Source organism: Anoplolepis gracilipes, chromosome 2 (genome assembly GCF_047496725.1).
Source record: "Anoplolepis gracilipes chromosome 2, ASM4749672v1, whole genome shotgun sequence".
Taxonomy (NCBI): Eukaryota; Metazoa; Arthropoda; class Insecta; order Hymenoptera; family Formicidae; genus Anoplolepis; species Anoplolepis gracilipes.
The window spans coordinates 20,732,544-20,748,754 of NC_132971.1; the positions used below are offsets into that span (position 1 = coordinate 20,732,544).

At 26.5% G+C, this 16,211-nt stretch overlaps 3 protein-coding genes and 1 non-coding gene across 6 annotated transcripts; 1 reads left to right on the top strand and 3 right to left on the bottom strand.

The window, feature by feature from the left end:
• Positions 1–4,860: 4,860 nt before the first annotated feature.
• On the bottom strand, positions 4,861–4,932 carry Trnaq-cug (transfer RNA glutamine (anticodon CUG)). Its single transcript has one exon. It is a non-coding gene; the product is annotated as a tRNA-Gln (tRNA).
• Positions 4,933–5,307: 375 nt separating this feature from the next.
• Positions 5,308–6,993, bottom strand: LOC140676363 (THUMP domain-containing protein 1 homolog). Its single transcript, XM_072911331.1, has 5 exons — positions 6,728–6,993; positions 6,445–6,609; positions 5,935–6,179; positions 5,649–5,868; positions 5,308–5,541 (listed from the first exon to the last, which is right to left on the bottom strand). Exons 1-5 carry the CDS (start codon positions 6,917–6,919, stop codon positions 5,395–5,397), a joined length of 969 nt encoding a protein of 322 aa, XP_072767432.1. The 5' UTR covers positions 6,920–6,993; the 3' UTR covers positions 5,308–5,394.
• Positions 6,994–8,306: 1,313 nt separating this feature from the next.
• Neos (nuclear receptor coactivator protein neosin) lies at positions 8,307–12,908 on the bottom strand. Of its 3 annotated transcripts, XM_072911754.1 has the most exons (8): positions 12,773–12,908; positions 12,496–12,634; positions 11,598–11,833; positions 10,571–11,408; positions 10,003–10,083; positions 9,722–9,921; positions 9,143–9,574; positions 8,307–8,857 (listed from the first exon to the last, which is right to left on the bottom strand). In XM_072911754.1, the coding sequence occupies exons 3-8, from the start codon at positions 11,830–11,832 to the stop codon at positions 8,649–8,651; spliced, it is 1,995 nt and encodes a 664-aa protein (XP_072767855.1). In that variant the 5' UTR covers position 11,833; positions 12,496–12,634; positions 12,773–12,908; the 3' UTR covers positions 8,307–8,648. The 3 variants fall into 3 exon arrangements, with proteins under 3 accessions (XP_072767855.1, XP_072767854.1, XP_072767856.1); XM_072911753.1 differs by having other exon boundaries at positions 12,496–12,862; XM_072911755.1 differs by having other exon boundaries at positions 8,806–8,938; positions 12,496–12,866.
• Positions 12,909–13,345: 437 nt separating this feature from the next.
• Elm (calcineurin like EF-hand protein 1 elm) lies at positions 13,346–15,509 on the top strand. Its single transcript, XM_072886599.1, has 4 exons — positions 13,346–13,761; positions 13,893–14,156; positions 14,357–14,450; positions 14,797–15,509. Exons 1-4 carry the CDS (start codon positions 13,695–13,697, stop codon positions 14,939–14,941), a joined length of 570 nt encoding a protein of 189 aa, XP_072742700.1. The 5' UTR covers positions 13,346–13,694; the 3' UTR covers positions 14,942–15,509.
• Positions 15,510–16,211: the final 702 nt, after the last annotated feature.

Consider the following 16,211-nt stretch of genomic DNA (forward strand, 5'->3'; position numbering starts at 1 on the left):
GATACTATATGAAAAAAGTAGTAAGATTCTCTGTCTCTCTCTCTCTCTCTCTCTCTCTTTTGTAGTTACATTATTTTATTGTTATATTGTCAGTTTTAATACTAATTTAAAAAATTAATAATAATTTAAAATATTAAATTAACGTACTATTTGATACTTTTAATTACGTAATAGTACTATGTAATTATATAAATAGAAAAATACAAAAATAAAAGTTTTAAAAACAACATTGGTTTACATTTTAAATGTATATATTTCGTTTGAAAATATGATATATCCAATCATTTCTGTTTCTATAGCTCTCAGTGTTTAAAGTAGTAGTTCAATTATTTTGATGTACTATTTTACATTGTACCTTTATGAATAAATAACTATAATGAAATTACAAAGATCCGCTATCATTATATTTCAACGCAATTGTTGGCAAAGCAAGTGCAGCTTGTAGTCGCATACCTACGTTATGAGTATTCGAAAAATTTTGTCACCATTATTAATGATAAGTTATGTGTGTGGTTTAAGATTGATCGAATTTCCCGCAGAAGTTCCGAGACAATGGTTCGGTCTTCTGTACATGTTATTATTGTGGTCATTATACAATTTTATTTTTATATATGGAGTAATACCATATATACTTAATTACAGCACTTTATACCATATTTATTTAGGAGTAAACATGTTTATAGCGTTAGTCTCAGTTATCGTTGGAATATATTATGACAAGGTAAGAGACTTGATGATGAAGAAAAATATTAATTTTATAATGTTTATGTAACATAAAAGTACCCATAAAAATATTAAGGTTTAGCAAATTAATATGTCATAATTTATTAATAAATTTTAATTTTCCTATATGATGTTTGATATAAGGTCAATTATTTTTTTGAAAAATGGTAATGAAAAAATTAATGTGTATGATAATAAATATAAAAATAATATGTATTTATGTTTTATGTATTTTTTTTTAGAATAAAATTATTAGATATTGAAATTGTCAATATTTCGATACAATTTGATATTACAAATACAAATCATTATAATTTCTTTCATATTGTTTTTTTGTATTTAGGTATTTAGAAATTGTATAAAGAATCTCACTACTGTGGATGATACATTGGAAAAATTGGGAACAATAACAGATTACAAATTGCATATGAGAACAAAATGGCTCATTTTAGGGTGGTTTGTGATAGCTATATTAAAAATTTGTGGGAATGTTATAATTTTGAGCCAAATTTATGACAGTGTGCAAATTATTTACATTCCTTTTATAAGCTTGTACTGCATTAATATTAACGTTATTGGCGATTTAACTATATCGAGTATGCTTGGGTTAGTTTATTCTTATAAAACAAAAACGTTTGCTTATATTTGCTAATAATTATCCACTCATCTTCTCAATTTTACGTAAGATTCAGATTTAATCAAATGAACATGCTAATAATACATATACAATAAATATATTTGCTAATAATTATCTACAAATTTTCTTAATTTTTAGGTACGTAGAATTGAAATTTGATCAAATCAATAAACATCTTCAAAAATTAACAATGGATAATAAACGTAACATGAAGCGAGCTTGGGAACATGACGTATTACTCCTTCCTACTCATCAATCTAGAGATGTGAAAGCTTCGAGAAGCGAATATATGATATGGATTGTAATGTAAGAGGATTTATATCAATTCAATTAATTACGGCATTAATTAGTACTTCAAACGATTAGCTAATATATCACGTGTACATACACAGACATCTTTATTCGGAATTACGTAAAATATCCAGCCAAATAAATTTAATATTCGGAATACAAATGACTATCGAGATGGGGTCTTACTTCGCATTCACAGCATTGGGCTTGCAAGAAATTTTTAATACGATACTCATCAAGGATTATATGGAAGATTATAAAATATTTTATGTCACTTTACTACTAGTATGGCTTTCTTTACACGGTTTCAGACTTTTCCTCATTAATTATGAATGTGAGAGGGTTAACATCAAGGTATCAAACTTAAAAAATATCTCTAAATATCTATTTGAAATTTAGTTTTATTGATTTTATTGTTATTTTAATTTATTGCTAAAACAATTATTTGTTTTATTAAATTTAATATAGGGTAAACTAGGGTATGATAGCCATACGGAGAAGATGGTCATAGGCTGTATATTTTCTAATAAGAGCTACATAGTGCGCTTTTTTAGTCATTATCAAAGATAATTGATGTTATAAATATCGATTAATGACTAAAAAAACGCATTATGTAGCAAATATTAGAAAAATTACAGCCTATGGCCATCATACCCTAGTTTACCCTATATTATATTTATATATATATATGTGTGTGTGTGTGTGTGTGTGTGTGTGTATATATACAGTGTGTCCTGATAAATTAAAGATGGGCAATCTCTCGTGGACATATAGAGAGCAGATAAAAAAAACCTTACAAGTTTCTATAACCTTTTTTTCTATTTATAATGCATTTTTACCGAGATATTTGTCTCTATAATTTAAATTTTGAAAATTGAGAATCATTTTTCTTAAATAACTTTTATACTACTTTGTAGATCTTAATAATGAATAAAAACTTTTCTTATTATTAAATACAATAGTTAAAAGACTTACAAGTGATCTGATTCTGGTTCTCCAAGGTGATATAAAAAAAATCTATCACACTATTTTAAAGATCTTCACTTAGTAATAAATAAAGTTCTTATACATTATTTAGATGTACAAAGTAATATAACAGTTATTTAAGAAAAATGATTCTCAAATTTAAACTTTAGAGACGAATATTTCGGTAGAAAAACGTTATAGAAAAAAATTTTATAGGAACTTATGGGGTTATTTTTACCCACTCTCACTACATGCCTACGAGAGATTGCCCACTTTTACCAGAACACCCTGTACATATGATAAATTTGACATTAAAAAATATCATTAATTTTTTCTACATATTCATGTTTTAGGCAAATGCAACAGGAAACTTTATAAATAAATTATCATATTCCAATTACGATGCTGAAATTCGTGAAAATGTAAGTCTTCATGTTTAGTATATTAATTTGTTATCGAAAAATAAACTTTTTTTTTTAAATATATAAAAAACCTGGGAATCTCTCCCCGAAAATATATTTATTAAATAATCTGTTGTATTAATACAGATTCTACAATTTTTACTCATGACTCAATTACCATTCAGATTTTGTGGGCTTGGACTTTTTCAGTTTGGTTTCAAATTCCTTCAAGGAGTACGTTATGATATGTATATATATGTGTATAATATTACTAATTTTAATTAAATGTATGATATATATTTAAAATTACTATTTTATTTTTTTATAGTTTGCTACATCTGTTGTGACCGTTTTAGTTTTATTGCTACAAACGCACACAAATAAATAGACATTTTTGAAAAATTATAACAAATATAATATACAAATACAATGATTGATTTTATCGGCATTAATATTCAACATGTAACATCTTTTATAAAATATACCATTTATCATATAATATTCCGTATGTAAAAATTATTGAATAAAGAATATAAGAAAGAAGCAATACTTTTTGCGATACTATTGGGTTATCGATAGTTATTTCAAAAAATAATTTCTTATTTGTTTATTATGATAAATAATTATTCTCATAAAAAATACAGTTATTGTTAATTCGTCATGCACAGGAATGGTTTTAAGTGAGAGAAAATCATATAGGGCACATATTTTGTAATTTTAACTAATTTTTAATTTTGTAATAATGTTCTATTATCTGAATAAAAGTTACCTTCTATCTTCTAGCGATCAAATATGTTTTTTCCAAAAAAAATTTTGACAATATAAAACAAGAGAACTTTTTTAAGAATAATATGTGAAAAATATAAAAGATATTAAACATACATATTTATTTAAAAATAAAAAAAACTTGCCGATTTCAAAGTTTTGAAAGTTAAAAGGCTTAAATATGATCCATTTTCGGAAAAAAAATTTTATAGAAACTTGTACGATTATTTTTACCTGCTCCACGAGAAATTGCTCATCTTCATTAAAACACTCTGTATATTTTACCTAAAAATTAACATGTGTCAAAATATCACAGCACTTGAAGGAATGTTCTGCAATTAGTTACACTTAACAAAAAATGTAAATAACTTCTAAACAAATGTCGATAAATGAAACGTTTAGCAGATAATATGATTTTTTCAATATATATTTTATCATATACATTATGCTTAAAATTAATAATTTCCATAAGAATTATATAATTGTCATAAGAATTATCATTATAAGAATTATAAAAAATTAAAAAATTTAAACTTAATATTTGCTATTTTTGTTTATTTTATAGTTTTATACTTTTTATTTTTATAGATATTTGGCTTCTAATTCCTTCAAAGAGTATATGTATAATATGATAATTTCCTATTATTTACACAAATAAAATTAAATTGATAAATATATTTAAATAAAACTAGTTTCCTTTCTTATAGTTTATTACATCTGTTGTCACTTCTTTAGTTATATTGCTACAAGTCTATGCTATACACAATAAATAAATATAAACATTTTTGAACAATTATAACAAATATAATAAGCAAAGCAATATAATTAATCTTTCAATTCTCAAAATAAATGTTCTCAAAAGTAAAATTGCGTAAGAAATTTATTTTACATCTTTGATTTCTTTTTATAAGAGAAGAAATCATTTTATATATATATATATATATATATATATATATATATATATATATATATATATATGTATATTTATTTATTTGTTTAAATACAAAAAAATATTTTATATGAATTTTATATATATATTTCAGAATTAAAAAAAAATCTTTATTTGATGTAAAATTAAGGTCCCACCGAGATTTGAACTCGGATCGCTGGATTCAGAGTCCAGAGTGCTAACCATTACACCATGGGACCTTGCTTCAAACACTTCTTTCATATTCATTATTTCATATAATCAAATAACTTACAATAATTATAAATATTATTTACATTAATTTTCCTATATGTAATATCTTGATATAACAAAATATTATGTTGAAAAAGTCATATAATAATTTTATGCAAATTTTCAAATAATAATGTACATTGTACATGAATGTATTACTACATAGATATAATTGATTTAATTTATACCTCTGTATATATATATATATATATATATATATATATATATATATATTTTGATAAAGAAACGTATTAATGAATATACAAAAAAGTATTTCATTATATGTGTGATGTTTATTTATAAGTAAGTTTATACATCTTTATAAAATATAAAATACATGCACACACACAATGATTATAAATGTATTTTATACATTTTATATATTACAAGTTTATTTTAAGTATCAAGTAAGTATAAGTATAAGTATCAGTTTAATCTGCTAGCTCTTTTTCTTCAGCTTCCAAAGTATTCAAGGTTTTATCAGTGGATTGCTCTGTTTTTTGTATATTCGATATTGTATCTAAATCTCCTTCGCTCTTTTCATTTATTAACTTTACTGCTTCTTTATTGGAAATTACCTGAAGATTTTATTTTTTATTATATTTTTCAAAATACACATCAGAAGTTTGTCAATAACATTTTAAAGAATTAAAAATACAAGGAATTTTAATAAAAATATTCTTACCTTATTTTTTGTACTGTTGCATATTTCGAGAAGATTATATTTTTTAAATTTATAATAATTTGGAGCAATACATAATAAGCAGACTCCACGTATAACTTCAACAATCACGGCTATTTCTGGATTCTTCAAGTCTACTTTATTACCTGGATTTTTTCTTAGAATTATTTCTGCCAAATCTTGAATAATCTCATCCCTTTTAATGTTGTTATTATTACGACGACTAGAACATAATTATTTTATAAATAAGAAATGCAAGTTTTTATACAAAATATCTGTCATAACTTACTTAAACACAATGCTAAATGTTTTAGGTTCTTGCGCAAAATATTTTTCAAATAATGCACTCGCTTTTGTTTTTATATCATCCATATATGCCTTACATGAAACTTCTATAGGAAGTAATCTTAATAAGTATCTAGTACACTGTTGCTTGGTTGCATCCAATTTGGTAAGAATTTTAGTAACTAGCTCTAATGGATTTGGTAAGGTACTTGCTATAAAAATCGTATTTTTAGCACCTGTGTCTACTACCTACAAAAAAATAGATATTAATATTGTAATAAATAAATATATATATATATATATATAATCTATTGTAATAATATAATAAATATATAATAAATATATTACATATTTTATATTTATTATATGTATATTTATATATTATATAATTTTTTGTATAATTATATATTATAATAAATATATAATATATAAATATATGATAAATATTGTTTTCTTCTAGAAAAAGATTTTATTAATACAATATCAGGCAATAATTATGACATTAAAAACATACTTGAAATTTTCGAGAAGATGCTGGCATTTCATGCTCTGTTCTAAGTTCATTGATTTCTTTCTCCAGAGCAGTAGATATATCATCTTCATCTTCATCAATATCTTCTGAAGGTTTATCAGTCTCTTTTTTATCCAATGAATTTATTGCGCTTGATATTTGAGAGTCCTTCAAGTAAAAAAATGATTGTAATAAATATTTGATACACATATTGTAGCAAATGCTTTCAAATCTTGTATAAATTTTTTTCCAACTATATATCTAACTTATTTATCTCTCTAAATACCTTATTTGTGTCTGATTTCTCATCTGAAAAGAGGTTAAGCAATTTGTAGGCGTCAGTAATGCAGCCTTTTTCGTGAAAGTTGCATGTGCATAAGAAACCTGTCATACCGGGTTCTAATACTAATTGTTTACGTCTTTTATAATTATTACGATGACCAACAACATAATTATTTTTTCTTTTTCGTGTATCCATCGTACTGTTGATCTTTTCCAAATAAGAAAAATAAAAGTTTTGACTTTTCTCTCTCTCTCTCTCTCTCTTTCGCACTTGCGTCACAGTAACTGTGCTTGCGTGCTGTTGGGCTTTTTCGCGCATGCGTGACGTATGATGACGATTACAATCACATGTGAGCACCTCAGTTTTGGCGGGATCACGCAAAGGATATGTTAATATAGTTAGCTATGAATAAATAAATTAATATAATTTTTACATATTATTTTTATATTTTAGGTTCTTTAATTAATTTTCCAAAAACTTGAATAATCTTTAAAAATGATTAGGTTGAGAAGTCATATATAGAAGTTCATTCTATAACGATTAAAACAAGTTTAATAAGTATTTAAGTATAAAAGTCATCTAGTCTTGAAAAGGTTTCCACGGTATCGTTTTAAATGTATAGTTTCATTCATATATTCTTTAATCATATAGTACTAATCCTGAGAGAAATAAAGACTTATTTTTGAAAAAACCAAAGACATTTCTTCCAAAAAAAGAAGAAAAGTAATAATTGATAGTTTATATATTTTTTGTTCTTATTTCTGTATGTTTATTTATGAAAATCTTAGTTATATTGCTTTATTTTATTATTAATAATTATATTACTATTGCAATAAATTTTTGATAAGTAATTATTTATTTATTTTTATTTACTTGCATTATATTTTTAAACTTAATATAAATTTAGAATTATTTTGCTGCAAATAAAGAATAATTAATTCAAAATATAATAATGTAATATAATGTAATATATAATTAATAATTGATAATATATACTTTATATTATTGTAAAAACTGATCAGTATATAGTGTATTTATGTTACAATATATATTTAATATGATGTTACAGATTGAAGGAATATAACAATTTCATTAGTCAATTTTACATAAATGTAATATTTTATGTTACTTTAAACAATAATAACTGAAAAAAATAGAAAAGTACACTTGTAATACATTTATAATTTTTTATATTGCAGTTAGATGAAATGATTATTTGGAATAATGTCAGAATACACAGCATTAGGAACATGAATATTGAAATGGTTTTTATATAATAAAGAAAAATATACTTTTTAAATTATATCGCATATATTTATGTATATTTATGTATAATATTTATAATTTCTAAGTTATAAAAAAACTGATATGATACATAAAAAAGCAAAAAATTAATTTCTTCTTATTTTAAATAAAGAAATGTATATGCATATGATGTGTATTCATGCATAGATTTTCTATGCATTTTATCTAATTTATACTTAATTTATACAGTCATCCATATCTAATTGTAAGTATATGTGTAAAATATACACATGAATTATACTTTTGAAATAGCATACAATGTAATTATTAAAGCATATTCAGTTCAAACACATGTAATTACTTTATTATGTATTCAGAGAGAAATATATTATCAATGATACATGTAGGCAATAACAATAATCACGTCAATTATAAATGTGCTTTTAGAGTTTTTAGACTTATTATCTTTTGAATTACCATTTTACATATATTTTTTTTTAATATACAATGTACTAAAATATTACTTACATTCGAAAATGCGCTGCTTCTCTAATTCTCTTTCATTGATAAAGTTTTTGCAGTTATATTATATTTAGTATCGAATAAAATCAACAAAATTTAAGGAATATTAAAAATTATGTATCAATGATCGTGTTAATTAAATTTATGGGAATCCGGATTAAAATCTACCGATATTAGAGAAAGCAGCGAATAATGGCGCTCCGCTCGTCGTCGCGGTTGGTGGTTGCTGATCGCCGATATTTTTCAACAGATTACCTTGTAATAAACTGTCGAGAGCTTTTTGAACTGTCGGATCATTTAGAAGAGGTGATGGTGAAACTCCCGTGGATGCAGTCGTCGTGGATGAAGTCGTAGCCGTGTTTGATGCTATCGGCATAACGTGCATTTATGAAGTTCGTGGTTTCAACACCGTCTGAATAAATTTTCTACAGTATTTCTCATTTATTCCTATTAAATATTGCTCATATATCAATCTGTTAAATATAGTTTTTATGATATTTTACTATTCGAGGCTTTTAAATGTTTTATCTTCAAAAATTACATTCTCAAACAACTTGTACATGTTGTAAATATTTTTCAACATAACGCGTGCTTCAAATACTTTGTCGATGTAATATTATATATATGTAATACATGATGTTTAATCTTTACCTCCTGTTCCCCAATTAGCTGGAGGAACTGGAACCGGTGCCGAAGCTGGTGGTGGTACCGGACTTGGTTCCGCTGTCGACGTGTTTGTTTTACTGTTATTCAAAATATTCAGTATTCGCGTCTGTAACTCTGCTTGTTTCGGATCGCTGATCGATGTGAGCGGCGTCTTTACCGGCAAATCCTTTGCGTCGCCCAATTCAACTTGTACTTGCTCCTCGCGTTTCATATCGAGATACTTTACGACGCGATCGTACTGCAGGACCGTGAGCTGATGATTGTCAGCCAGCATGTTTAGTAAAACTTGTATAGCGTCCGGATGACGTTCGCTCGCGAGGGGTGTATTCAGAGGAACTGAACGACCGCCCGATTTATAATTCGTAAAATCTCGTGAAATTAAATTTATAGCATCTTCAACAGGCATGTTTCTATGTTCTACAACATAAAAAAATAGTACGATATCAATTAGAGAGAGTGATTTAATAAAGAATTGTTATAATAAATTATTAATATTATGTTACAAGAAATGTAACGAATTTTAGCAAGGACACTAATTCTCACAATTAACGTCTTGATTTTTACCTTGTGGTAAACCGTGTAAAATATTCAACGTCAAAGAATGATGTTCATGGTTGATTGGTGTTACTACTACGGCGTATAAGCAGCCACGACTTGCGATGTTTCCCAAAACACGGCTTAAAGGAACATCTTCATTCGGAAACAGCAAGTCTACCATTAGGCCGACTTGCTTCAATCGTAATTCGATATCTTCCGCATATTTCCTAAAAAAAAAATGTATGTATTGTATTAAAATATACCTTTAACTTTATGTAATTATATAAGTAAGAGAATTGACATCTCACGTTAGCGCTTTATTGACGACGATAATTTCACAATCATTTTTCTCAGTTGCAAGATAATCCATTGATGCTCCACTGACGTTCCTGTAGGGCAAATGAATGTTTTATTCTGTAAATATATCCATAGATACATAATAAATAGACTGCGCGTTTCCAGCTTTAGTTGTGTTCAAAGAATGTACACACTTTAGAAAGAAAGCTGATGTTGAACAATAGTATGATTGGTAGGATAAGAAAAATGGAAACTAGGGCAAATGAAGGACAAAGAGAGATATGACTTAAAACATGTCTCTTTCTAAAGTTTCTTCTTTTCAGCCAAACATGCAAGTCTATATTATGTCTATGAATATATCCATGTGAATATTTATTTCTATCAAGCTATTAAATTAATAAAAAAATTGATATACAATAGTTACACTAATGTATAAATAAAATATTATTCAATAGAATTTTATTGATTATACTATTATATTGTGAACAAAATTGTTCAAATTCTTACTATTATTATTATTATTATTATCATCTTATTACGTTACTATTATTGTTATGTTATTAAAAATGATCACACTACCCAAAACTCGCATTTGCATCTCGTGCTCCAGAAGTCTTGAAATCATCATACCGATTTCCACTGTCATTAAATGAATCCCTGACGAAATTGTTGCTACGCAATCTATCTCCTTGTTTGTGATCCCAATCTCTATTTACTTTCTCCTCTATTCGATTACCTCTATTAATTGGACTTCGATCTCTAAAATTATTTGTGTTGTTTGGATTGTTCTGATTATTCTTGTTTCTATTCTTTCCACCTCTCGTCCCTCGCGTTCTATGAGTACCGCCCCCGGTACCCATTGTCCCACCACCAGCATTTTGATTTTGGTTGTTGCCTGGATTAGTTTGATTTCGATTCTGATTTCCTCCAGGCCTATTCTGATTTCCCATCTGATTATTCTGATTTCCAAACTGATTATTAACACCTCTATTCTGATTACCGTGACCGGCAAATTGATCGTTTCCGCGATTTGGATTACCTAGATTGAATTGATTGTTTCCACGATTTTGAGCGGGATTGTTAAAAGAATCGTTTCCATTGTTATTATTGTTATTATGTTTTCCATTATATTGGTCATTGTCACTATTTCCCATCTGATTTCCATCATCAAAACTATTATTTCCACTGTTCCTATTTTGAGTATTCAAGTCCTTTGGGTTGTTACCAAAAGTATTATCATTTCCAAAGTTCTGATTCATACCACCGATATAATTTGGTTTATTTGCACCAAAAGAATCAGTCGCATTATTGAATTGATTATTCATGGAATTAAATTGATTATTCAGTCCACCCATTTGTTTCGCATTTGAATTTCCTGCATTTCCAGATTGATTATCCTTCTTTGCCGGTCTAACATCTAGAAAAAATTTAAATAAATGAGAAAAGATATATTGTATTATCTCCTTAAGCATTTTTTCTCTCGAATAAATATTTATTAATATCAAGAAAGGAGAAATTCTTAATTAAATAAAAAAATATTATAAATAAGAAAAAATAATATAATTGAGAATGCAAATCTATAACTATTTAATGTTTTATAATGTACCTATACGTCTGCCTTTAAATAGTGCGCCATTTTCATTTTGTATAGCTTTCTGAGCAGATTGTTCATCTTCAAATTGCACGAATCCAAAGCCCCTGTTTATTATCGATGCTATAACAGTTCCATATTTGGAGAAATGTTCTTCCAGTTCTAACTTTGTGACATCGTCAGTTTGTAAATGGCCCACAAATATACGACTAGATGCAGTAGCAGGATCTTTTAGAAGTCTGGCACTCATCCTGTGATTTTATAACACAAAGAAAAAACATTTTAGAACAGAATTAAAATTGCCAAACTGCTGATATGATCTTTATCAATTTTAGGTAAATTCATAAACCTTGTGTGTCTTATATTTGATCGAAAAGTACTACCATTTATAATATTATATTAAAGTCAATATTTTTATCTGTTCTCAATATGTTAAAATTAATTCAATTTTATACATATGTATAAATATTACAATACATATGGTATAAAAATATAATTTTAGATTTAATATAATTATATATGTATATTGTCTACTAAAATATTAATTCCTAAATAATTATTATTAAATAAAATAATAAATTAATATTAATATACAGATTAATGGTACAGAGAGAGAGAGAGAGAGAGAGAGAGAGAGAGAGAGAGAGAGAGAGAGAGAGAGAGAGAGAGAGAGAGAGAGAGAGAAAGAGAGAGAGAGAGAGACATACTTTTAATTATTAAAATGTGACAATTTATTATTACTTATTAAAGACTAATAAATATTTCAGTTAAAATTCTAACTGTATCGTTGTGTAAATTTTAATTATAAAAACAATATATATATATATATATATATATATATATAATTAGTAGATATATCAAATTATACACTTATGTTCTATACTTATTCATGTACAAATAACATTGTGCTTACTTTTTGACGATATATCAATCAGTCGCTGTAGGTGAGAGCTTAATTTTAAAACTCTCTAAATTCTGATAACTTGGAACACAATAAAGTTGATAAATCCCGTAGGTTTCACAATAAAATTAGCGCGAAGAGCATTATCTTTCTGAAAAATAATTCTACAATAGTGCATTGGAACAATCCTTCGACACCATCACATAAAACGTATGATTATGTTTGAGTTTAAACTTGTGTCTTGATTGAATATACAGTAATTAAATCAATGTAAGACAAAATCACGCACAATATCCTACTAAAACCTCGATCACTGTTTGTTTGCGTACAAAATCGTTTGTCGATTTATGACGAAGCCATCTTGCCAAAGCGTACATTAGTTTTTGAGCATGAATCACAAATCAATGAGCCGAACGAAGAAAGGAAACTCACGAAAGAATAGCGGGCCTTCACCTTATGTCACTTTATGTCACGTGTTCATCTGTGCCACAAAATTTATCGGGTACCAATAATTGGCTGGATTCAGAATAAAATAAAATAATATGTAAATCAGAATAAACCCTATATCAAACTAGGCATTAAAAATAGAGATTGAAGATTGAAATTTGGCCAATCAAGACAAAGCAATTTTAGTTCCTTTTATTCTAAATAGTTAAATTCTAATCTTTAATCTTCAATCTTCAATTTTCAACTCGTGTGATACGGGTTTAAAAGAAGCTTAATTTTTCTTTCCAATTAATTAAATTTTAATTTTCAACTTCAATTTTTATTCTGTAATTAATATAATAGAGGTAAAGTCACTAGATTATAAATGTAATTTCTTACGACTTTCGGCCACAGTTTCCTACACCTATTGTAGATCCGGCCTTAGATGTAGTGTGAATCCTCCATAATGATTTTATTAATCGTAATATTTTTCGTCTTTTCGAACACGGAATATTTCATTCGATGAGTTATCAAGTTTTTTTTCCAATTCTCTGAACCCTTTGAACTCTTAAAAAAGCCAAAGGTCAAGTGGTCGTTCGGAGTTCAGAGTCTGTCATTAGTCGCATCCGTCATCTGTCATCCTCTTTTATAACAGTCATATGATTTGACTGCGTGTACTCATCACACCTACATCCTTGCGTGTTTCGTGAGCAACGTAAATAATATAGCGCTCAAGGATTCCATCTGATAAATCCAAATCTGTATTTCGGTTATCATTGAAGAAAATGGGTAACAGATCGAGTCTTCTCTTGCGTGAGGATGAAATAGCGCAGATACAAAATGCCACCGGTTGTAAGTATCTCTTTCCTATCCGAATTAATCTCTATATTTTTTTTTTTTTCATTTTGCGATCTGTACAAACTATACACGACATATTTAATGAAAGATAAAGTATAATTTGTATTATTCCTTTTGCTTATTAGTTACACCGAACCAAATCGAACGGTTGTACAGCCGTTTCACGAGTCTGGATCGCGGTGATTGTGGAACACTCAGTCGAGAGGATTTCCTCAGAATCCCAGAATTGGCGATAAATCCGCTCGGTGAGAGAATAGTGAACGCCTTTTTCGAAGAGAGCGGGAACGACAGAGTGAATTTCTTGCAGTTCATGCAGGTCCTGGCCCATTTCAGGCCAATCAAGAAGAACAGTCCTAATCGATTGAACTCTAGACAGCAAAAGTTAAGATGTAAATATCATGTATAAACAAGTAACACGATTGCGAGTTTTGAGATTTTTGTTATAAAATATGTAAAATGTAATATAAACACTAGGAAGACTTTTTAAACACGATTCAATATTTTCCAATTATTATTTAATTGAAATATAACAGTCTGTGTTGTTTTCAAATATTCAAGTATTTATATAATTTATCTCCTTTTTTTTCAGTTGCATTTAAAATGTATGACTTGGACAACGATGACTTGATCTCGAAAGATGAACTACTTGCCATTTTGCATATGATGGTTGGAGCCAATATTAGGTAAAGATTTCATATTTTATAATTGCCAATTGATATCCTATACGAATCCATTTTTATAATTGCATTCAAATATGCCATATAAACAGCAAAATATTTGACAAAAGTCTAATACAGTCGGATCTCTTATCCTACGACATTTTTGGTCTGGAATCTTCCCTTTAAACCTCTGATCCTACAACAAAAATTTGAGAGTAGGGGTATAATTCCCCTTTCGCGGTCATAGCATGAGAAGATTTTTTGTCGTAGGATAAGAGGTTTTGAGCATAAGAGAGTCATAGGATAAGAGGTCCGACTGTAGTTTAATATATTTAATATGACATATATAATAAATGTATATATATTGCAGTGAGGAACAGTTAAGTAGCATTGCAGAGCGGACTATTGTCGAAGCTGATGAAAATGGTGATGGTATGATATCTTTTGAAGAATTCTGCAAAGCGTTAGATCGTACAGATGTCGAGCAAAAAATGTCCATAAGGTTTCTCAGTTGAATTGATTATTCCTCTATAAATTAAATACAATATAAACTGTATACATATAGAAATAAGTGTTGAGAGAAATTATGTTGCAACTTCCTTTCACAATTAGAAAATTATGCTATAAATATATATATTTATACCTGTTATATGTAAATAATATGTAAATAATTCTTATATATTATACTGTTACCATTATCAGGAAAATATGGAATGTCAATATAAATAGAAACAATTTTTTATGCTTGCTTAAATATGTGACATTGTTTTTATTCATAATGGGCGATGGAATGAATAATTAAAACGGAAAAAAAAAAAGAAAAGTATACAATTGGACAAAATTCAGTCTCTATGCTACATTGTGTTAATAAAATGGATAATTTTATGAAATAAATATAAAAGTTAAAAAAAAATTGGTGACAAAGATTTATATAATTGTTTAATTTTGTGGAATGATTATAAGTAATGTATTATCTTTGAATTTATCACACAATGTTTTCCATTAAATTGATATAATTTTAATTTTAATGCATAACATAATATTAGATATACAAATCGAGAGTAGAAGCAGGAATAGTAATATACATATATGAATTTAAAAGTTTTTAAAATACATGTGAATATATATAAAAAAATAAGTATCTCTCTCTATTTCTTTAAATATATAAGTACATTTCTGTAAATCAAATTTTCTTTTTTTTTTTATAAATATTGTAAAAGTATGCTGTAGTGAGAAAGAATATAAATAAAAACTTTTTATGATAAATGCTTCAATATCGTGCAATTCTTGAAATAAAAGTGCATAATGATATAAGTATGAAAGTGTTATATTTAAAATAATACATTAGTAACAAATACGTATATGTAATATATATATATAGTAATTTATATATATATATATATATATATATATATATATATATATATATATATATATATATATATATATATATATATATATATATATTAGTAATATTAAAAATTATTTTATTTATTTTCTGAGTATAAGATTATATGCATTTTTAAGTGTATTAAAAATGTTATATTTTTTTCAGATACAAATAATGATTATATGCATTGTATGTTTTATTCCAAAAATATAAGGAGTATAGAAATATTTTTTGTTTTATGTTTTAAACAATTATTTTTTTATGTATTTTGTAGTTTAAATATACCTATATACTATAACAAATCTTGTTTAAGAAAATATATACACTTTTTCTTTCTCTTAATATAATTTAATTTTTTTTTGTACATATCTAAAATTCTTGCAATAGACTTTTTT